This window comes from Gracilinanus agilis, chromosome 4, assembly GCF_016433145.1.
Source record: "Gracilinanus agilis isolate LMUSP501 chromosome 4, AgileGrace, whole genome shotgun sequence".
NCBI lineage: Eukaryota > Metazoa > Chordata > Mammalia > Didelphimorphia > Didelphidae > Gracilinanus > Gracilinanus agilis.
In genome coordinates, this window is record NC_058133.1 from 459,503,514 (window position 1) to 459,527,241 (window position 23,728).

Below are 23,728 nucleotides of genomic sequence, written 5' to 3' on the forward strand. Positions count from 1 at the left end.
CTGCCAGACAGCTGAAGCACCAGGGTCCTCAGACAGGGTGGATGACCTTAGTAACTTCTGGGCCAGAGCTTCTTGGTAGAAAAAATTCCCAAAAGATTAGACAGGTGTCCTGACTAGGTTAGAGTGGAAGTGGAGGCTAAGGAAAGTGATGTTCATCTGAAAGCAGTTCACTGGACATGGGTAGACGGAGAAATTCCCCCTTGGGAGTAAGATCGAATCTTCCTTAGTGCCCTACCTAGTCAAGGCTATGTATGCCTTTAGCTGTCAACCAACCAGTTTCAGCGATTTTCAGGTCCAAAAGGAAATCCCCTGAAGATAGCTCGGGCATGGGTAACAATACCGGTTGGGTTAGGTATCCTTTCTGTTGACGATTGAATAAAAAAACTAAGTAAGCATGGGAGCGAGGGAGAGGGGAGCGAGGGGCGGGGGGATGAAAGGCAGCGATGTAAAAGACTCGGGGTTCTTTTTTTTTTTTACCAAAGCTTGGAATTTCAGAACAGAAGCCTGTGAGAGAGAGCAAGACAAGAAGACAAAAAGTTAAGGGCTGAGGGGGAAGGGGAGGAAGGGGGGAGAGGGGGAGGGTAGGCGTGTGTGACTGTGTGCGCCTATGCCTTGCTGTCTGACTAACTGGCCTGCTTCCAAGGTGATTTCCCATAAAGCACATGCTCGGAGAGGCCGCCTTAAAAGGCCGAGCCCGCCTGGGCCAGTGGCGCTCAGCTCAGCTCAGCTGCAGAAAGGGAAAGTTGGACTCGGGTCTCCGCTGGCCCCCGGCCCCTCAGAGCCGAGCCGAGAGTCGCCACTGGATTATTCCTCTCCCCGTCCCACAGAGAGGCTGCGTGGAACCTACCCCCTGCGCCCCGCCGTCGGCCACAGAGGAGGGCTCTTGGAGCGGCTCGGCAAGGCTCCGCTCGCTCCGACTCGGGCCCCGGAGACAGCCGGCCTGATGACCCTGCGCGGCGCGGGCGGGAGCTGCCCATTCACGGTAAGCTCCCGCTCCGCGCGCCTCTCCCGAGAGCCCCAGGCAGTAGAGTTGCCTCCTGGCTCAAGGCTCCACGGCGCTCTGTCTTGCCTACCATCTCCCTCCTTCCCTCCGCCCCTTTCCCCTTCTCTCTCCCTTTGCTTTTTCGTGCTTTTCTCTGATTCTGGCCAGTCACTGCTAGGGAACTTAGGCGCTGCGCTGCGCTGCTTTAGGAGACCCTTTACGGTCTCCTCCTTCACCTCCAAGCCCTCCAGCCACTATCATTTGCTGGATAACGCTGCTGCCTGCAGATCAGTTAGCTTCAGGGGGGATTTAAAGTTTATGCCGAATCCAAGAGGTGCTGGGAGCTGCCCGGGGTAGTGTGCACCCTAAAGATGCTGTTCTTCCCATTTTCCTGAGAGTAAGATCGTGGCGCCAGGGCAATGCGTGAGACAGAGCTATGGCTTAGGGCTTGGATCCCCTCCGCGCGGTTTGGACTCTGCCCCAGACCCATCCCAATGCTGCAGATGAGATGGGGTGGTTGGAGTTCGAAGCTCAGATCCTTCTATTTTATCTGGCTTCCTGCCTGGTTATCATAAGTTAGTGCTAAAGAAGTCAGACCGTTAGAAGCGGTGCAGGGGTGGAAGGCCACGGTGCTTGCAGCTGGAGCGGGCTTTTGATCAGCAGAAAAAAAAAAAAAAGTGCTTCCTTGATCCCAGGATGGATGCCCAGGTCCGTGCCAAGCAACCTGACTGCTGTAGCAAATAGAGGAGATCTTAGGCAGAGAACTTCGGACGGGCAAGCAGGGGCATGTCTCTAAGTAGCTGGCTAGCTCGAGGGAGTTTGGGGTCTCATTGTAGCCCCGAAAGCTTGCCCCACTGCTAACACTCTGAGGGAATAGAAATTTTTTCGTGGGACAATTTAGCCCCCTTCTCATTGATTAGATCTGGCAGTGACTGGATAGAGTGGAAATAAATGTTGCTACAGTTAGGTTGTAGCCTAAGGCAAAGAGGACTAAAGTGGGCGCAGTTTAGGGATGAGAGAGAGAGAGAGAGAAAGAGAGAGAGAGAGAGAGAGAGAGAGAGAGAGAGAGAGAGAGAGAGATTGATTCTGGTACTCTTAACCAGACAGCTGAAGCATCCCCCCCCCCCCCCCCCCACCCACAAGCTGTGCACTGGCAGAACAGTATCCCAGGAATGAGACGGAAGGAAGGGCTCCCCGGCTTCTTCTAACAGATGGGATCATTGGGATGCATAAATGTATATGGGTTCTTGGTGGCTTGTGAGAAAACTCTCTCTCACCCCCTCCACCCTTTTACTCTGATGGAGTGGTCAGAACACAAAGGGGGTGCCCAAGGAGAGAACCAGAGGGGAAAAGAACAACAAGGAAGATCCGATTATAAACAGGAGAAAGCCTGATACAGAACTAACATCGAGAGAAAACAAGGACTGAAGGGGGAAGAGATGGAAAGACGGGGCTGAGATTGAAAGAAGTGAGGGAGAGAAAGGGGGTGTGCGGTAACAGCGGGGAAAGGAGAGGAAGGAACTGGAAGTGGGATGGCATGCAGAGAAGCAAAGAAGGGAAATGGAATTAAGGCAAGGGGGAATGAGAAGAAAGAAACTAAACGAAGGCTAGAAGGTCAGAGATTTTGAGAAGAGAGATTGAAAGAGGATGGGCTGCAGGCTTCTTTCCCCTTTGGCCTCAGCTGAATTGTAAGTTGCGGTTCTAAAAGGGTGGGTAGGGATATAGCTATCTCAGCCACTAGCCCTGCCTGTAGCAGACTCCTTTCTGAGCAAGGGAGGTTGGGAGGGGAGAGGGAAGAGAGCTGGCCAGATGCAAGCAAAAGTTAACCCTTAGGTGCCCATTCACATTTTCCTGATGGACAAATGCTGGAGGATAAAGAATCCCTGAGGCTTATTCATATACTTTCACTGTTGGCTTTGTCAACAAAATCACAGCCACCCTCAGGGCCAGCCTTGGCAGATAAGTGATACTTGGTTATTTATAAGTATAGGGAATGCTCCATTCAATTCGATGCACACCCCTCCCCCGGTTCGATTGCATGAAACTTTATTAGAAGCAGTTCATTCTACTGAGTTGTGTTGCCTTCTCCCTGTGGTCCTCATGTAAAGTGCAAATAATCCTGGGAAGGTTGAGTGTCTGGCCTGTTAGGGGGAACAGAGCATATCACAGAGGGAGTATTGTGAGGTGGATAGAGCTTAGGTCTCAGATTCAGGAAGATCTGAGTTCAAAATTCATCTCAGAGACTAGCTATAAGACCCCAATCAAACCATTTCTCTGGGCCCTGGCTTCATCACCGTAAAAATGAGGGAGTTGGACTTAATGACCTCTGAGGTCCCTTCTAGTCTTAAATCTATGATCCTACATATTTTCTGGGAGATAGGATAGCTTTAGAGTTCTGGGAGTGGAGGTTGGCGGTCAGCAGTGTCTTTGCTTTAATATCACAGATTTTTCAAGGGACAGTTCTGATCACCTTATCCACCATCAATATCTTGAATCTTTCCATATCAGGTCCTTCCCTTGGTATTCTCAAGTTTGGAATAGAAATATATCCAATAACACTCCTTCCTTCCAGTCTTACTTTAACCTTTACTGAGCTACAGTGTCGGAAACATCATAGCTTCGGTTGATCCTCTGTCCCCTAGTTGATTTGTCCTTAATGTGACACATTGGCCATGCTTTCTGCTTATGGTCTTACTAAAGTGAGCCCCAAGGTTTCAGAATACCAGATCCAAGATGCTGATTCCAAAATCTGAATGAGAGGCATAAAAGGAGATTTGCTGGATCAGTCTCTGAACCCTACTTTGTTCCTGATCCATTGGTTCATAAATTTAGAATTTGAAAAGAACTCAGAGGCCAACAGGTAAGCAATCTCCCTATTTTCCATGCCCAGAGAGGTAAAGAGACTTGCCTAAAGTCACATAGGTAGTAAGGGCTAGAGATGGCATTGCCTGTAAGCCATGTGGCCCCATCCCAAATGCCTGTCCATGGCATCTCCATATACCAAGTAATTGCCCTCTTTCCAAAGGGTAACCCTCTTTTAGTGAGACCTGTCCTTGGATTATCTTCAACACCTGAATCTTTAGACATGCCATGATCTCATCATTACCTCTTCAACTCTGAATCCTACCAAGTCAGGTCCCTTTTCCTCCATGAAGCCTTCTTGTTCATTCCACTGCATTCTACACTTTCTTCCCTAGATGACCATAGCACACATTGCACTATCTATCTATCTATCTATCTATCTATCTATCTATCTATCTATCTATCTATCTATCTATCTATCTATCTATCGAGAGACTTTTGCCATGTTTTACATAATTCTCTATAATTTTTCTGTTTCTAGTCATTTCATGTCATTTAAATTTTGCCCCCTCCATAGAGCTGTTGAAAGGATTAAATGAGATAACTTATGTAAAGTATTTTGCAAACTTTAAAGACTATATAAATGCTAGCTGCTATTATCAGCTATAAGCTCTATTGCTTTCTTCCATTCTCCTTTCCCTTCTTTGCTTCCTCTTTTCTTTAGCTCTGCTTTCATTTTTCACTGTTTCATCTCCAGTCACTTCTTTCTTTCCCTCTATCGTCTTTATCCCTTCTCTCACCACTTCTCTTCTCCTGTTTCAGCTCCTTTCCATCTTCACTTCCTCAGGCTTTATTTTTTTCCTCTGAGCCTGGCTTTTGGTTCTCTGTTCATCTCTTCTCCCCTCAAGCTCTATACATTTCTTGTATCCCTTTAACATCTGCACTGTGCTATATACATAGTAGGTGAGGAAAGAAAATGAGATTGGTCCTTGAGTTCTAGGAGAATTCTATGTCTAATTCCAATATTTTATATTTCTTGGGGGATGGAACATACTAGTGGTCAGCTTACTAGTTCTCAGAAAGGCATACCATAGAACGCATGGAAAGCCTTTGTGTACCCCCCCCCACCCCTACTTAGAGAAAATAGAACCTGAGGAAGGAGGAGAGGTAGGGTAAGAAGATGCCAGAGATCCAGAGAGATGGGAAACCTGGGAGGAGAAGGAGGCCAGAAGTTTTTTCTTTTCTTGCCCAACTCCCACTGAGCATCTTTAGAGGATGGAATGGTAGGGCAGGTGAGAACCCTCAGGGAGTATGCTAGGGAGGAATCCAGGAGTGATAAGAGCCAGGCTGACAGGAAAGGAAGCTCCGTATGATAGATGTCAACTAAAGAATGGGCCAAGGAGCCTGGCACTCTGGTTGTGATTAATTTGTTGGGTTGGGTTTGATGGCACACCCATTGCCCTGGGGGTCTCTGGCAAGAAGACTGACTCCACAATGAAACTAAGTCTGGACAACAATATTTTCCAGGGGAAGAGCCAGAGGCTAGGCTGGAATGGGCAAAGCAGAGAAAAGGAGAGGAGATTTGGTATGGGAAAATATTCCTGACTCCTCAGGTTAGAAGGTGGAGTCTGAGAACCTGGGTCTGGGGGAGGGGGACGCAGAACATCACTCAGTTACTGAGGCCACAAAATACTTAGATCTATTCCAAGAGTTTTGAGAACAAAATAAAGGTGAGACATTGTTTTTAAAGAGCTTTTAATGTAATAGGGAAAAAAAGATGGGCATGCATTGTCTTTGGTAGAACACTATGGAATTAAGCAGCACCTGGGCTAATCTGGACAACTTTAATGATCTTTAGTTAAGGGAGGGGGACACATATGATAGGGATATGTACAATGAGGCTACAAAGGCAAGGAGAAATTTGGATTTGTTGGAACCAACTATTTTGGGAGAGGGGAGCACAAAACTGATCATACAATTGTCAGAATCAAGATGATTGTCAATAAGGAAGAAAAAATATTACAGGGGTTACTAAGGAACAGGGGGCAGATTGACCCAAGAGTCATGGCTGGGGAGAAGACCTCTGGTCTTAGCTCCTGGGAAGGACTGAGGAGCTCTTCTTGAATCTCTGCTGGCCTTCTCTATTTCAGACATGGCTGGGATCTTGTCTTCTGCTGGCTTGTCTCCTAGTGGTCTGGAGCTTTCCTACTCATGGCCCAGAAACTTGTAACCGTCTTATTGGGGATGATCACATAAAGATCCTGCAGGACCTGGTGAGTGTATGCCCATGTTCTCACCCTCCACTCCAACCTCCTTCACTCATTCCCTCAGGAAATTGGTATAACTGTAGGATGAAAGGTTTGGGGGAGAGGACCAAAGGAATAAGAGCTCTAGAGAGGCAGAGATAGGGAAAACAAGATCTTCCCCATCTTCCCCACTGCCCCACATCTTAAGGGAAGGGAGAAGAGGGAACTGCATCACAGGAGGTCTGTATATCTTGAGGTTTAGGTAGGTTTGGGGCACAGAGTATGAAGGTGATAGATGGACAAATGGAAGAATTGGGAGAAGAGAATCCAGCCGTATGTAAAGGCCCAAATTCTTGAGCTATAACTTGGGTGGAGGGCATACTGGCCTTTGTCCCAGGGCTCCAAATTTAGAGAATACTGACAGCATTCATCTATCATACTGTCTGTAGAAACAACAGAACACAGTGTCTAGTTATTGCCAATAACTAGTTAAAATAGGTAGTTATCTCCCTCAAGTTGCCCTGTCTCATCCTTCTTAATCTTCATCATTCCTGGCATCTGTCTCCCCCTACAGCTTATTTTCTTGGTCCCTACCCCAAAACTTACTGACTAAGAGAGGACTAAGTTTGAGATCCTTGGCCATGTTGCAAAAAGTTCTAGTTATAACTTTAAAATGCCAGTTATTAGGGCAGCTAGGTGGCTCAGTGGATAGAGAGCCAGACTTGGAGTCAGGAGGACCTGGGTTCAAATCTGGCCTCAGCTATTTCCTAGCTGTGAGACCCTAGGTAAGTCACTTAACCCCCATTGCCTAACTCTTGCCACTCTTCTACCTTGGAACCAAGACACAATATTGATTCTAAAATGGAAGGCAAGGATTAAAAAAAAAAAAAGAAATGCTAAGACAGAAGGTAAGGGTTAAAAAAAAATCAATTATTTGTGTTCCTTGACTTTCCTCTGACTATGCAGAGGATCAGCAGGGAAAAAGAAACCCTGAGCTCTTCTGACTCCCTCTACCTTTGTGCACAGCATTGAGGGGATTTCCTGACCTTTGCCATTGCTTTAGTTAATGATTGTCCAGGAAGGTAACTCCAGGACTTCAGCAAACATTTCTGGCAGGATGTCTTCTAGGAGGGAACTTCATCGAAGATACCAAGGGGATAATTAGCTCCACACTGACTAGTGCATGCAAATATTGCCCACTAAGATGGATCCAAATGTATAGCTGACCTGGTGCTGGCATCCTTACCCTAGAAGACATAATTTTGATCTGTGATGAAAGGAAGAGAGGGATGTGATATGGATGTTAGGAGGAAAGAACGCTCTCCATTCATATTTCTAGAGGAATTTGTTTGTTGTAGTGGAACCAGCACCAGATCTAGAGTGAAAGGAGGTGAGTTCAAATCTTGACTTTCTTGCTTACTATCTGTAACTGTGGCCAAGGATCTTAACCTCTTTGGGCCTCAGTTTCTCCATCTCTAATGCAAGGGGTTTGAATGAGATAATTTCTAAAGTTCCTTCCCCTCTTTCTCCCTTCCATGATGATCCCAGGATCATCCACTCCACAATTCTTCCTTTGGGTTTTAGGGACCAGATGCCCTCTATGATCCAAGGTCTTCTCCTACCTCTCTAGAAAGAATCAATGATTCTCAGGATTTAAAGGACCTTCAGAAATCATCTTGTCCAACCAATAGATGATGAGAAAGAATTAGCAAAGCCAGATGTTGTATAGCCAAGGCTCATGCTGTCCCAGTGGCCATATTAGGCTTCCATAGGGCTGGGGCAACAATCCAGACTCTTTGGACCTGAGTTCCCCACAAACTCCCTCCTGATTACATTTTCCCATTGGGTCCTTCCCTACTTTCAGTGAACTTCTTTCTTTCCTTCCCTTCCTTCCTTTCCTTCTTTCTTTCTTTCTCTCTCTCCCTTCCTTCCTTCCTTCCTTCCTTCCTTCCTTCCTTCCTTCCTTCTCCAAAACAGGAAGGCAATGGTGAAGTAAATGGGGTTTAGTGATCATACAGGGTCACACAGCTAGGAAGTGTCTAAGACCAGATTTGAACCCAGGTCCCCCTGACTCCAGGCCTGGCGCTGAATCTACTGATCTACATAGTTGTTCTCAGTGAAGTTTCCGTGCTAGGTTGGTGCTAGCTTCTTCAAGAGGAAATCCTATTGCAGGGAGAAGAAGGCAGAGAAATACCCCAATTTCCTTCTTTCCTTACAATAACCCTTAAGCTTCTAAATCCAGATCCCCAAAGGACCAGGGCCTCTCTCCCCTGGGTTTTAGTGTCTTTGTTTCACCAGTGTCCTGTTCTTTCTCCTTTTGGAACCCCACATATTGATGACTAGTCCCAATTGAAGACTGTGTACCTTTTCCCTTCACTTCTCTTTTCCCAGATAAGATGGTCTCCTCCTCTTTCCATCTCCTTTTTCCTTACCCTTAGAAACACTAAAATGTATGTGTAGGATTTTAAAAAGCTAGAAGGAACCTGCAAAGTAATCTAGTCTATTCTTCCCCCTAGGGATTCTCTCTCTCTCTCTCTCTCTCATTAAGGTTACACAGCCAGTAAAGATAAAAACAGAAGAATCCCTTTCCCCAAGAGGCTTATAGTCTATACAGGGAGAGCCCATGCACACAATATAAACAAATTAATATCTATGAAGCAAGCATAAGAAGGGACAAGTAGGTAACACAGTGGATAGAGAACCAGGTCTGGAGTTGGGAGGACCTAGGTTCAAATGTGACCTCAGACACTCTCTAGCTGTGTGACCTTGGGAAAGCCACTTAATCTCATTTGCCTAGTCTTATCTTTCTGTCTTGGAGTTGTTATAAAGGCAGAAAGAAAGATGGAATGAAAGAGGAAGGAAGGAAGGAAGGAAGGAAGGAAGGAAGGAAGGAAGGAAGGGAGAGAGAGAAAGAAAGAAGAAAAGAAAAAGAAAGTCACTGAACCCCAGCTGCCTAATCCTTACTGCTCCTTTTAGAATCCAAACTTAGAAAGTAAGGTTTTCAAAATAAAATAAAATAAGCACAAGGCAATTTAGAGGGAAGGAACCAGAAGTTGGGGGTGAGAGAGAGGGGAGGGGTAGGGTCTGGGAAGGCCATGGGGAAGAGGTGCTGTTTAAGATGCATTTCAGAGGAACCTTGGGATTCTAAGAGAAAGAAATGAAAAGGGAATGCATTCCTGGCGAAGGGTACAGCCCATGCAGAAACATTTAGATTAAAGATAGAATGTCATATGTGATCAAAGAAGGGCAAAGTATAAAATAATTGGGGAGGGGTCACTGCCAACTGGGGGAAACAGAACTTGCCTCTGGCTACAGATGGCACTTGGACTGAGCCTTGAAGGGATCCAGTGCTCTTTGCATTCTACCCTCCTGCTTTCAGGAGTTTTGCTCTGGACCTCCTCCAGTTATCCAGGGAACAGATGGAGATCTCATTTGCTGGGTCCATCTCTTTTAGATTGACAGCCAGATGGAAACGTCCTGCGACATCACCTATAAGTTTGCAGACCAGGACCAGCTGGTGAGTGACAACTGTTGGCTCAGCCTGCTGCAAGCTTGTGAGGAGCTCTCCATCATGACCCTCTCCCCAGCATAACAGAGGGGCTTAGAGCAGGCTGTTCTTCCCTTCCCCTCAGCAGGCTTGGCACATCCCCCAGGCTCCAGGGCATCAGCCCCCTGCTGTTCCTTCACCTCCTCAGATACTAGAAAAGAAACAAATTCAGGTCATTAGAGGACAGGCAATGAAATGGGGTTCTTATTGGTTCCAGAGAACTATTTCACCTAAGCCTAGAGAACTAAAATCAGAAAAGGATTTAAGAACTGAGGAATTCTTGAGGCTCTGAGGTCTGAAGGAGATAAATGGGAATCCATCTAGAGGCTGATTTTCTTTGGTCCTGATCCCTTTTTGGTGTATGGGCCTAGTTTAAAAAAGGGGGGGAAGAGAGAGGGGAGAGAGGGAGAAGGATAGGAGGGAGGTGGAAGAAGCAAATTATAAGGGAAGGAGCTTGAAAGAGGCAGAAGAAGAGAAAGGGGAAAGAGAGGGAATGGGAGAAATCAGAGCAATAGAGAAAAACAAAGGAGAAAGGGGTTTAAGAGTGAGAGAAAGAAAGAGGGAGAGATGGAGAAGGGGAGAAAGGGAGGAGGGAGAGAAATAGAGAGCCATAGAGTGGGGAGACAGAAGGAAAGCAAGTTGGGGAACAGAGGGAGAGATAGAGAAAGAGAAAGAGAATGAGGGAGAGAGAGACATAGGATGGGAGAGAAGGGGATTGGGTTTGGGGCTCTGTTGGCCCTGGAAACAATTTTCAAGCTCATGTTTTTCAGAACGATTCCATCTGTTACCTTAAGAAGGCGTTTCCCCTGATCCAGGACATTTTTTATGAAATCATTCGTTTTAAGGACAATTCTCACAATGGCAAGACCTCCAAACAGCTGCATGAGCTCTACCTGAGACTCAGGGATGATGAGTGTGTCAACAGGAAGCATGAGAAGAGAGATGAGGTTGGAGCTTCAACCTGTCCCGTGCCACCCCTGTTCTCATCCCCTTCACTCTGCCACCAAGTAGCCCAAGCCAGGGGGAGGAAAGAAGGGGAAGGGAGAAGGCCTAGAATTGGGGAAGGTAAAATGGAATGCACGAACAAGAGAAGAAGGCTTGGGACAGATCTGCCAGAGCAGGCCATTTCCAGTAGAAAGAGATCCTTCTCTGGCATCCAGGTCCATCTCAGTTCTTGGCCTCCTTGAGAAATGTTAGGGATCTTCTCTGAACTCAAGTTAGACTGATGTCTAACACGGGGACCATGCTTTTTGGGAGTGAGGGTGTTAAAACTTTTGGGGCAGATACTTCTTGGTTTCCCTGCCCCCCATGTTCCTTCCCAACACCCACCAATCCCATGCCAGAACCATGCTTTCTTCCTTCACCAATAGTGTGGCTGAAGGATACTGGGAGAGGTATGAGGAAATTAAAGGGGGAAAAAAACAGAGGGAAATGAGTGCGTCCCTGGCCTGGGCCCTCAGCCATCTTCAGTCCTTGGCCTCCTCTTCCTCCTTCCAGCTGAGTAGTGTTCCTCTGGCCCCTCTGTTTCTCTTCCCTCCACTTTCTCCTGTTGGGCAGTTGGGCAGGGAGTTTGCTGAAGACCTGGGACTCCTCAGCATGCAACTATAGGGTGGGTGGGGATGCCTCCATCCATCTCCCCTGACACGGAAGTTCCAGCCTGGACAACCAGTGGGGGTTATTTCCCTCTTCCAGTTAATGGTCCCACCTCACTCCCAGGAGTGACAGAGATGGGCAAACTGGGACAAAAGGGGAAGGCGAGGACCTCTGTACAACTCTCTCATCAAGGTATTCTTTTCCTTTCTCCCTCCAGACCTGTGTTAAGACTTTCAATAACACCCCTGTCAAGATACTGGAAAAGATTCAACATGTCTTTGTAGAAACCAAGAGGCTCCTTGCAGAGGACTGGCACAAATTTGACCAAGATTGCACGAAAGACTTTGACAAATGTGTCAGCTCAGGTAAGAGAGGTCTGGGGGATGCCGCAGGAGAGGGATGGGAGGTGAGGGATGGTTCGTGGAAGACAATAGAAGGACCTCAGAGGGTTGAGGGGGTTAGGGATCCCCAAGGGGGTGCAGGGCAGAGCAGTACTTGGATGACTTAGCTAGCCCTGGGGCAGTGATTCTGCCTGAGCTCATGTGTGTGCATAGCTGTTTCCATGAATATGTATGCGTGTGTGTGGGGAGGGGGCTATGTGCTCATGGGCATTAACAACCAAATGTGCTTTCTAGTCTGTGCACACAAGCCCATTTGCTTGCTTGTCTATGCATCTACGGATCTGAAGGGCCTAGGGAGTTGGGATTTTGAGGCCCAAGTGTGGAGGGGTCAGGGGGCTCATCTGGGCACCTTCGAGTGCACAGAAGCTTTGCATGGGCCATGGCTAGAGGTGCCTGGAATAAATTCAGTTGAGAGTAGTTCCCCAGAATCAAAGTCCTTATCCAGGGAGCCCTGCTGGAAATTCCCAGGGATGTATATGACCCTGGAAGGCTTCCACCCCACTCCTACCTAGGGAAGCCTTTCCTCAACCTCCCCAAAGTGTCAGCCCTAGGGAGAGATCAGGATGAGGAGAGAGTTTCACTTTGAACTCCGGCCCCTACGCCCAGCATACGTGTGCCCTGTGTGTCCTCGTCTCCACGTCCCAGTGTCATGCGTGCCGGCTTGCCACGCCTGTCCTCGTCCCCTGTCTCAGCCAGCGCCTCTCTGGTCTCTGTCAGAGACGACCCCTACTTCTCCGCCAGGTTCTAGGGCCCCTTCCTAGGAGTGGCCAAGGCCTCACGCTACCTGGGGATGGCTAAGCACATATATCACATTGCTCCAGCAGGCCTGGCCCTCAGGCTTTCTCACTTAAGCTCTGGCTTATCCCTTCCTCCAGACTGGCCAGCCAATCTCTCTCTCTTTCTTTTCTCTCCTCTCGTGTTGCCCCCTGGGTGTCCCGTGAGCCCACCTCCCAGCTCTCTAGTATGCATGCAGAACTCTGGGCTCGGAGGCGAAGTGCTTGGCTTGGAGACCATTTCTCAGCCTCCCTCACCTGGCTGCCTTCCATCTGTGCTGTGGCACCTAGAATCTCAGGGTGGCTGCAACCCTCCCTGCCCCTTAACCGGCTAGCCTTCTCGCTCTCTTATCTGCCTCCTCCAAAGCCTGCTTCCCTTGCTCTCTGGTAACTGGACATAACCGTTTCCATCTCTGTTTCTGGATGGGGCACGTCCAGTCGGTGTCCTCTTCCCTTTTCCCTTCTCAGTAACCTAGATGCTGAGTAGGGGGGTGGTGAGGGGACCCCCCAGCTTCATTCTCCCTTTCTTGGCACCCTTTGGGAAAGCTGTGCTATAGGCTGGTGACTCTATCTCCTCTCCCCCCTCCCTCCCTCTCTCTCTCTCCCCTTTTCTCCCTGTGGTTCTTTCAGATGTGGTGACCAAGCCTGATTGCAACTGCCTGTCCCCCAGAACCACCCCTAGCAGTAAGCTGGCCTCTGTCCCCCATAGCTCCCTCTCTCCCTCCACAGCCCCAGTGGCCGACTTGGCCTGGGGAGACTCTGAGGGGACAGAGGGCAATCCCTTCCAGCCCAGTGACCTGCCACCTCAAACAACAGCCCAGGGCAGTGCCAGGCGCCGAGTCCCCCGGAGCACCTGTGGAAGCGTGGAGTCAATGGAGACTGCGGGCACGCTCTCTGCTTCCCAGTCCCTGGTGGGATCTGAGATGGAGCCTGGGAGCAACAAGTCTCCCCCTGACTTGTCCGATTCCCCTAGGATGAAAGGCTTTCTCAACTCTGCACTCGACACTGACTCAGCAATAGGGGATGACGCCTCAGGTGATGTCAGCCCTGGGTCTCGAGAAACAGAGGCTCCCCTTTTCCTGTTGGGAGGGGGACCTATCCAGACAGGGACTGCAGATCCAGATGAGCTTCTCGCCACTCCCTCGACGCCTGTTCTTGCACAGGGACTGCTGGCCCAAGTGAGGAATGACCACCTACAGGATGAGGGCAGTAAGCCACTGGCTGGCCAGGCCAGAGATTATTCATCAGAGGAGATGGATGGAGGCATCCAGGGCCTGGGCTCACCCACTACCCAGCCGCTGCACTCTGAGGAAACCCAGGGCATCTCCAGCCTTCCCGCTCAGCCTGGTTTCCCCTGGGGCAGTCCCCCACCCCAAGAGGAGCTGGAGGGCAAGAAAAGAACTAGGGTCCGGAGGAGCACTGCCGAGCTGGAAGGAGGAAGAGGAGGCCAAGGTTTGGAGAGAGACCAGGGCCCAGGCCGGGCCCCCAAGCCCTTTAACTCGCTTCCTTTGACTGACACAGGCCTCAAGAGGCAGAATGTGGGAAGCCCTGTCCTTCAGTCCCAGGGTTATGTCTCCTATGTACTGGGATCCAGCATCCTCCTGGTCCTAATAGCAGTGGGCGGCCTCCTGTTCTACAGACAGAGGCAGTGGGTAAGAGAGAGAAGGGCAGTTTGGGAGGGAGAGGTTGGGCTACCTGTTTGAATTTGATTCAATATTAGATTTGCCATTGGTGTTTAATTTGGAATCAAAACCTGGATTGGAGTTAAATTAAGATCAGTATTAGAATAGGAATTTGGGTTGTGGCTAAGATCAGGTTCTAGGCTAAGAATGGGGTTTGGGGGGTGTCTTAGGGGCTGTGCTAGGGTTCTTTGGACACTAAGAGAAAAGGAATTGGACAGAGTAAGAGAGAAGTAATCTTGGAATTGAATTTAAGAATTGATGGGCTTCCCTAGAATATGGAACTGAAACCAAGGAGATCATTTTGAAAGGGAGAACAGGATAAGATAGTATATCCATAGTTTCATAGGTTTAGAAATTAAAAGTGACATTAGGGGTAAGAAGAGAAGAAATCTAAGGAGTAACTAGATTGCTAAATCAACAAACATTTATTAGGCACCAATGTATGCCAGATACTATTTTAAGTTCAAGGAATACCAAGAATGAAACTACCCCTGCTTGCAGGAAGCTTACATTCTAATGGAGAAGACAAGTGCATATAGCAGAGAGAGGGAAAGAGTTCTGAAAAAAAAAAGTTACTCCAAATGTCAGGATAAGTGGGAAGTTAGGAGACTCAGAGGTAGCAGGAAACTTGATAACAATGAAGACAAAGAAGAAGCAGTTGGGTTTAAATGAGAGAAGATTACTAGGAATTTTGAGGGGCAGCTGGGTGTCTCAATGAATTGAGAACTAGGTCTAGAGATGAGAGTTTCTGTGTTCAAATCTGGCCTCAAACACTTCCTAGTTGTGTGATCCCAGACAAGTCACTTAACCCCCATTGCCTAGCTTTTACCATTCTTCTACCTTGGAACCAATACAAAGTATTGTTTTTAAGACAGAAGGCAAGGGCTAAAAAAAAAAAGAAGAAGAAATCTTGGTGGGTACAATCTTTGTGGAAGGATAGAAGAAGAATCTGGATAATAATAATAGTAAATGTATAATAATATATTTAGTAATATATTATAAATATAGTATTTATGTGTGATATATTATTATAAATATAATTTATGAGTATGATATATAACAATGTACTTAGTAAGGTATAATAATAAATATATAATATCTATATCGATAGTCCTTTAAGGTTTGCAAAGCACTGTATAAATATTTTTTTATTTATTTATTTATTTATTTATTTATTTTTATTTTAGCCCTTGTACTTCGGTGTATTGTCTCATAGGTGGAAGATTGGTAAGGGTGGGCAATGGGGGTCAAGTGACCTGCCCAGGGTCACACAGCTGGGAAGTGGCTGAGGCCGGGTTTGAACCTAGGACCTCCGGTCTCTAGGCCTGACTCTCAATCCACTGAGCTACCCAGCTGCCCCCAGCACTGTATAAATATTATCTCATTTTATTCTCATTTGGTGCTGTTATAATCCCCATTTTACAGATGAGGAAACTGAGACAGAGTTTTAAGTGACTTCTCAGAGTCACAGCTTGTGAGGCTAAATATGAACCCAGGTCTTCCTGACTCTAGGTTCAACATTATCCACCATATCACCAAGTTACCCAAATGAGGGACACTGACTAGGCAGCTCATCTGAAAGGTTTTGCAAGATTGGTATGACATAGATGGGGAGCTAGAAAGAATGAATGGGGCTAAGATGATCCAGGCATACTGATGCCTGGGCAGTAAAGAAGGAACCAGAACTAAAAAGGAGATATTTCTAAGAGAGAGGGAGCATGAGAATTGGATTTGGGATCCCTTGTATGGGGACCAGCATAGAACAGAAATTGGGGAGGGTGTTACAAAGCAGGATGGGAAGCCCAAAACTGGGGTCAGAGAATGAGAGGATAAAGAATACTGTGGGACTATCCATCTGCCCAGCTTCTGAACTCTCCTCTTGCAGGTAGGCAATATTAGGGACTAGGTAGTTAGGGTTGGAGTTCTGACCAAACCTTTGAGGTCCTTGTTCAAGAGGAGTCTGGTGGGGATAGCACCAGTCTGGGGCGGAGAATTCTTGAATGTGTAAGGCTTGTACAGATGGATGTGTGCTGGATAGATGATATGAGGAAACTTGGGAGTCCTCCATTCAGTTCTCTTAGAAGATGGGTGGGTCCAGAGAAAGAACTGTTGGAGCTGAATGGATGCAGATCAGAGCAGACTATTTTTCATATCAATGTATTTACGGCTTTATTTTGGGGTTTTGTTTTGTACGAGTGTGCTCTTAAAACATTGAAGAAAATGCAAGTTTTGGAACGTTTTGCATGATAATACATGTATGGCCCAGATCAAATTGCTCACCATCTCCTAGTGGGGGGAAAGAAGGAAGGGAGGGAGGGAGGAGGTTTGGATCTTACAATTTTGGAAAACATGTTGAAAATTATTATTACATTGGGGGATTATTACAATTACAATTATTATGTAATTGGGGTAAAATATCTTTGAATTAGAAGATGGGTGGGGCGGGGTGCTGGATTCTCTTTCCCTTAGTTTGTCCTTGTTCTCTATCCTAAACTAAGCCTATTATTTCCCTTTCCCAGAATCGCCATGAGCTACAGCCGGCAGAAACGCCATTGGAGCAACCAGAGATCAGGTGAGTTTGGAGGTTTCTGTAACTTGGATCAGCTGCTTAGAATAGCTCCAGGTACACAGTATGGGGGAGGTTGGGCTCTGCCTGGCTCTGCTTTCTCTAGATTTCAAGTAGAACTCCTTATCTTGAATCCTATTTTATTCAGGGGATTCACTCCAGTGGTTCCCATTCAATAATGTGAGATGGTTTGTATATTGGGGTGGGAGAGAAGAGAAGGAAAGCATCCTATGGCCTCTTCCCAAATAGCTGTAGCCTGTTGGCCAGGAACCTACATCTTTTTTTGCAGACTGTCTCTAGGGATGTCCAATATCCCTGGGTCCTCTGAATCTAATGATGCTGATCGGAGTGGTATGTTCAGTTGCATCCTCTGTCCCCCTGCCAGTGCTGAAATTTCATCCCATCTTTTTCTTCTGCCAGAAGCCCCCTGAATCAGGAAGAGGACAGACAGGTGGAGTTGCCAGTGTAGAGGTCGTAATGAGGTGAGGACCTGGCTTTGAGTTCATCCTATCCTCGCCGCCCCTCTCCCCATACGATCACTCACACACTATTCATTATCAGTGGCACCCCAATCCTTTCCCCACATTCTTGACTTTCCTTTGTCTCCCCTCTTCTTGTTCCAGTCTATCACCATTTTCTGGTGATTCTTTCTTTGCAATGTCTTAAATCTTTTCTTTTCCTATGGCCATCTTTTTAGGCCCCATCCTTATCGCCTCTTGCATTTCTCTTTGTTCTTTTGGCTGACAGTCCCATATGCCATTCCCTAATCCCTGAAATCCAAATAGCAGCTAAAATAACGTTCCTCGAGGATTGCTTCTGTCATGTCTTTACTCTGCTTAGAAGTCTCTAATAGCTTCATATTGCCCCCTGGAGGAAATCTTTGGCTGCCCCTCCTTTCCCATATCGATATCTATATATATCACTGACTTCATTTCTCCCTCCCTACCACCCTACAAGATTCCTCCACACCAGCTAATCTAATATGCTCATCACTGCCCACATCCAATTTGCTCATTCCCAACTTCATGCTTTATATAGCATAATAATCATAATCATGGCATCTTAAAGCTGGAAAGGACCTTCTAGGCCACATATAGTCCAATCTCCCTTCCAATGCAGGAATCCTTTCTGCAACACCCTTGACAGATGGTCATGCAGTCTCTCCTTGAATACTTCCAGTGACCGGGAGCTCAGTACTTTTCAAGGCTGACCATTCCATTGTTGAACAGCTGTAATTATTATAAAGTTTAAAAGAAAGTCTCCTTCTTATATTAAGGCAGACCCTACCTCCCTGTAATTTCTTATCTTTTCATTCTAACTCTGCCCCTTTAAAGTAGTAATGAATAAATTTATTGTTTTCTAAATGATAAGCCTTTCATGGATTTCTCCTCTTCCACCTAAATGCTAAATGCTCCTCCCTGTGCTAAATATTGTCCGTTTTCTCAAATATTTCAAGTTTGATTTGGTTTCCTTCACCGTCTTGGCTATCCTTCTCTGGACATAGTCAATGTGCAACTTAAAATGTGGCACCCAGAACTTCACAGATGTGGTCTGACTATCTCAAAATAGAGTAGGACTATTATTTTTCTGGATCTGAATATTATGTTTCCAATTAGACCACATTAAGAAAAATCTTAGCTTTTTTTTTTTAATCCCTCAACTCCTATCTTAGAATTGATACAAGTATCAGTTCCAAGACAGAAAGGCAGTAAAGGATAGGGAACTGGAATTAAGTGACTTTCCCAGACATAGCTAGGAAGTGCCTAAGGCCAGTTTTGGACCCAGGACTCCAGTCTCCAGATCTGGATCGATATCCACTGAGCTACTTTGCAGCCTCTAAATCTTAACTTTTTAAGTAAGCTATGCCACACTGTTGGCTCAATCTGGATGACTGGTCAAATAAAACCTTCAGGCTTTTTTTCATAAGAACTATTGTTAAGATAGGCTTCCCACATCCTATATTTGGTTCATTGATTTTTTTAGCCTAACTACTGAACTTTACATTTCTCTCTAATCAGTTTCATCTCATTAGTTTCAGCATAAAGCTCCAAACTGTTAGCATAAGTATTGAGTTTTGATTCTATAATCCTTTCTGTTAACTCTTCCTCTCAGCTCTGTGCTATTCTCAGATTTGAACAGCATGCAATCATGTCTTCATCCAAGTCTTTGATAAAGTCTTGGCTTTATTCTTTCTACATGGATTCCTTTTATACTACCAATCTGTGTCTCTTACCTCCTTCCAAACCATATTCAAAACTCCCCTGCCCCAAGAAAACATCCCCAATTGAGCCCACTGACACTAATTGTTCCTTAATTCTACATTCCCTCAGAACTTATGTATTCAGTTAATACTGTATCAGCTTGCTCTCATTTGGATGTTATTTTGTAAATGTCTTGTAATGGATATTCTATATGTAATATTTTTCTCTCTCTTTAAATAGATTGTAAGCTCCTTGAGAGCAGAGCTTCTGTTGCCTCTGGTTTTTGTACTTTCTAACCCAAGTGCCTAGTACAGGATTCTAAACTTAGTGAACATTCAATAAATGTTATTGACTGACTGACCTAGGTCAAGTCACTTAACCTCTATGGGCCTCGGTTTCCTCATCTGTAAAATGAGGAGGTCAGATTAGATGATTCCACTCAGCCTTAAAGTCCTATGATTCTATGACTGATTCATTGACTTATTGACTGTGGGGGCACCCTTTGATGCTACTGGCTCATGTGCCCATGTCAATATTCAAGTATGCACAGACCAAGGGAATAGCAACAGGGACTTTAGAATCATGGCAAATGTTCAAAGCCATTGGGAGTAAGACTAGACAGTGGTACATGTGCCAGTGTCTATGGTAAAACTATGGGTTTCCATGGTTCTCCTTTCCCATTCCTTCCCCTCCCCAGCACCCAAGTGGTAGTAATAAGAAGACTGAAGAATAATGGGCAAATATCTTTAGTGGATAATATTGCTCAGAACCTCCCCCTAAACCCTGCTTAAAGAGCCCTTTAAACCTTCTTATTCCCTTGGTTCACCAATTTGCCCCTTCCATATCCCGTCCTCCAGTGCTGCCTTTTCTCATAGCTGTCACTCACAAGATTCCATCCCTATAGACTCAAGATAAAACTTGGGGTGGGGTGGAGGACAAAATGGGAGCCCCAGCCAAACCCCTAGGCAAGTGAATCTCTCCCTCAGGTAATTCCTGGGACTGTTGCCAGCATCCTCAGGGACACTCAGTGCTAGCCCCAACATGACTGCTTTATCTCCATGCACAGTCTGCTTCTTATTCTCAAAGCATTCCAACCATAAGCGACCTAGAGTCTGGGGCATGAGGAAGTGGGACTTACCCATCGGTTCTCCTCCCTCCTAGACCCCCAGCAGTGTTGGCGTCTTGGCCTGACCTTAGTCTGGCTCTTTTCCAATGTGTGGTTTCTAGTCCGGCCCCCCAGCCCCTAAAGGGAATGGAGAGGGGATGGGCAGACACCGTGGTCCCAGCTCTCCCTCTTCAGAAAACTTCCCTTCCTAAGGGCTCTGTCAGCCGAAAGCCTGAGACCAGTTTGAGGGTGAGGCTACAAGCTGGGTCTAAAGTCAAACTTTTGGTCAGAATCCAGGGGATTTCTGCTCTGGGAACAGAGTGCTCTTGAGAATGCTGGGCTTAGCTATTGGACAAGGAGGGTTGGCAGGGTGGGGAGGTCACGGATGACATGGGGGCGGAAGGGAGGCAAGTGCCAAAACCCTCCAACCTCAGGGAGGCTTTGACCTCTGGGTTCCAATTCCAGATGGGAAAATGAGAGTTTCCCTGTTTTGGCACGCCTGCTGGACTTTTCTATCCAAAGCCATGGTCTTCTTTCTATGGACATAATCCCTGCATTCCTTTATGTTCAAAGATGACACTTTCTAAGATGATAGATGTCTGAGGGAAGGAGTGGAAAGTATCCTTCTCTTTTCTCTCCCAGGGAGAACATTTAGTAAGAGAAACAAGGAAAGGCAGGAATCTAGTAGCAGAGATAATGGTAACTCAACTTGCCCTTTCCCTAGGCTAGGAGTAGGCCCATTGGAAGAAGCTCCTGTCTGACTGACAACTGACCCTCCCCCATGGCCTCTTTTTGTCTCCTGTGGCCAGAGCCACTGCCAGGGCCTGTCTGTTGCCTTTCCCTTGTCTCCTCTGGGCCCTGGTTTCTTTGGTGGAGACAGGAGATGAGGCCATTCTGGGAAATCGGCAGTGGTCTGGGCTCCTGCCAAAGAATCTGGGCCCTTTGTGGTGACCAGGGTGACTTGGAGGGGGAGGGAGGGAGTGGAAGGAGGTTCTTTCCTGCAATAGCCATTAATGTGCCACAGGAACGCAACCCCCATCCCCACACCACCCCTTATTCTCCTTCCACTGGTGTCCCTAGAGACCCCTTCTTCTTTCTATACCTCCCTCCATGCTGACCAGCCTTTTTTCTCTCCCCTGTAGCTGGGCCCACAGGACAGTCCCTCCATGGGAGGAGAAGCCATGGGGGCTTCCAGACACCCCCCCCAAGCTCGTTCTCCCAGGATCTCAGCCCGCCCACCACGGAGGCCTCCCCGGCCTGGACTGGACAGGACAGGAGCAGGCGAGGGTGAAAAGCCCTCTACCACTTGTTCTCTGTCCTCTTACTCTTTATTGACTGAGAGAGGGTAGGAGGATGCACAAGAAGCGACAGATATTTATTATTATTATTATTGTTTTGGCCCTGGAGGCCAGCATCCATGCTTCAGGGAGTGCCAGCAAAGGCATGCTCAGAGCCTTCTGCCCTCAGAGACTGACCCACGGGGCAGCCTGGGGTGGAAGATTGATCTTCAGCCCTTTCCCATCCCTCAGCCCCTTCCAAAATCTGAGCCTGGACCAAGGGAAAAGAGGGCTGTTGGGTGGGAAACAGCCTTTATGTGAGTGTTGTTAGGGGAGCCTGGGCTGGAGTTCCTCATTGCTGCCAGAACAAGAGTTTTTCAGGGAAACGTGCTCCCATCATATTTATGAAGCATCAAGAAATCCAGGCTTCTCAGCAAGATGGAGCATGTCCCAAGAGGAAGAAGTGCCTCAAGGCTCCCAGGGCAGTGAAGCTTAGGCTTCATTTCCCATAAAGGGGTGCAGCCATCAAGATGGAAGGAGGAGACGCCTACACTCTGCCACTGGTCTACACAAACAGCTGGGGAGATCTCAATACCCTTCCTCCAAACCAGTACTCGCAGCTCCCTCTGAGTGACAACTTGGGGCCCATATCCCAGGATAGTTCTCTGCCCCTTTGAGTCAGGGCTCTTCTGGGAATCAGCTTCTGGAAAGCCCTATTTCTTAAATCCTGACACCAGCCAAGATATGTGTAGGAAAAAAGGAACAGCAATCACTGGGTCCCCACCCACTCCCACCATACCCTGGGCTCTGCTCCCATCTTTCCTCACAACTGTTTGTTAGCTGGGTCCTAGAGCTGCCTGGAAGAGCAGGGTAGGAAGAACCAGCCCTCTGATGAAGGAAGCTTTTGCACTGTGAATGTTGAATCTTCTCCATATAGTGTCATGATCTCTTCCCATAAGAAGCATCTGTTATTCCCCTTTCCCTGTCTAAATGTGTTCCCTCACCTCCTGTGCTCATGAAGCTCCTGAGCTGGCCCCAGGATGATGAAGGGATTCCCCAAACTTTCCTTCCACTACGACATTTTGGTATCCAAACAACATCAGTTCCATGGGCTGGCTCCTGTGGATTCTGGCTTCCCGGGGAGAGAATAAAAGATGCCCATCCGTCTACTTGCTATAAGCTGAGTCTTCCTGATGGAAGGCTTATGTGTCTCACACTTTGACATTCCAAAAAAAAAAGGAAGATAGAATTATTTTTTAAAATGGTTTGAGTGGAGGGAACCATGATGAAACCTATGTCTTTGAATCTATGTGTATATCTATGGAGGTTGGGGTTGGAGCTGTCTTGCTAAATTGCCTGTCCCTGAACTGGTCTCCCATTCCCCAATTCCCTGCCCCCATCCCCCATCCCCCTGGCCCTCCTGATCCCCTTTTGTCCCCCCCCCCCCAAGCCCTGTTCTCCCTTTTGACCATTCTCCCTGTTGGGAGAACAGAAGAACAGGCCTTCTGACTGATTAGATTTTCTCTCTTTAATAATCTCAGTGTGATGAGATTCTCAAACTCACTTTCTTCTTCCCTTTTTCAAGTACCCCCTTATTAACTCTCTTCTTAGCCCGTCTTGTTTTCTATTCCTTCCTACAATCTCTGCTTTCTCCTGATTCTTAGGTTTGCTGCTCATCTTTATTCATTCTCCTTTCAAGTTTGGCTCTGCTCTTCTGGTCCACCCATCTCTTCCTCCCCAGGTCTAGTCCAGCTAGCTCCTCATTCCCCAAAGTCAGGGAAGAGGGCTTACCTTGGTACCTTTAAAAAAAAACCCTTACCTTCTATCAATTCTAAGACAGAAGAATGGCAAGGGTTTGGGGTTAACTGACTTGCCCAAGGTCACACAACTAAGAAGAGGTTGAGGCCAGATTTGAACCCAGCTTGGAACTAGCTCTGAAATTCTACCACTGGCTTAGTGGCTTGGAGCCTCAGTTTTTTCATCTGTAAAAGAAGGGGAGAAACTGCTGCCTTTCTCTACTGCCATGTAGGAGGCGGGTATAAAGTCATTATATGTTGGAGAAGTGATATGTGGGTAGGGGAAGTGTTGATGATTATGCTTTCTTCTATTCTCTTTATTCCCTGCTCCTACAACTGCCTGACTTACATCCTGTCTTGTCATTTTGCTAGTCTTCCTTACCCTTGTCAAGTGGGAACCTCCAATGTCCTTTCACCCCATTCATGCTGTGTTATTCATTCTTTAAGCCCCAGGCCCATAGGGCAAAGGGGACTGCATTCCCTACCTCCTAGTTGGGGTCCAGGACTACGCCAGAGTCCGACTTCATCGGCTGGGGTGGCCATATCTCTGTCCAAGTAGGAAGCTCTGAGGAGAGGGTTGGCTGTGAGGGCAGAGCGGGTCTGTTACAAGGAGACGTCTCCCTGGGCCTCATTCTTCTGACCTGTGCATTTTCGTTGTTGACTTTAGGCAAATATCTATTTACAGTGAAAACTTTGAACACATAGAAAAATATATTTGTTTTCTTTTAAATATACACTGTGCAAAAAAAAAAAAAAA

The 23,728-nt window shown here is 46.9% G+C and overlaps 1 protein-coding gene across 1 annotated transcript; it reads left to right on the forward strand.

The window, feature by feature from the left end:
- Positions 1-943: 943 nt before the first annotated feature.
- Positions 944-19,159, forward strand: CSF1 (colony stimulating factor 1). The gene is made up of 9 exons (XM_044675511.1): positions 944-982; positions 5,935-6,057; positions 9,485-9,547; positions 10,348-10,737; positions 11,388-11,535; positions 12,975-13,996; positions 16,546-16,598; positions 17,016-17,074; positions 19,034-19,159. Exons 1-8 carry the CDS (start codon positions 944-946, stop codon positions 17,059-17,061), a joined length of 1,884 nt encoding a protein of 627 aa, XP_044531446.1. The 3' UTR covers positions 17,062-17,074; positions 19,034-19,159.
- The last annotated feature ends 4,569 nt before the right edge of the window (positions 19,160-23,728 follow it).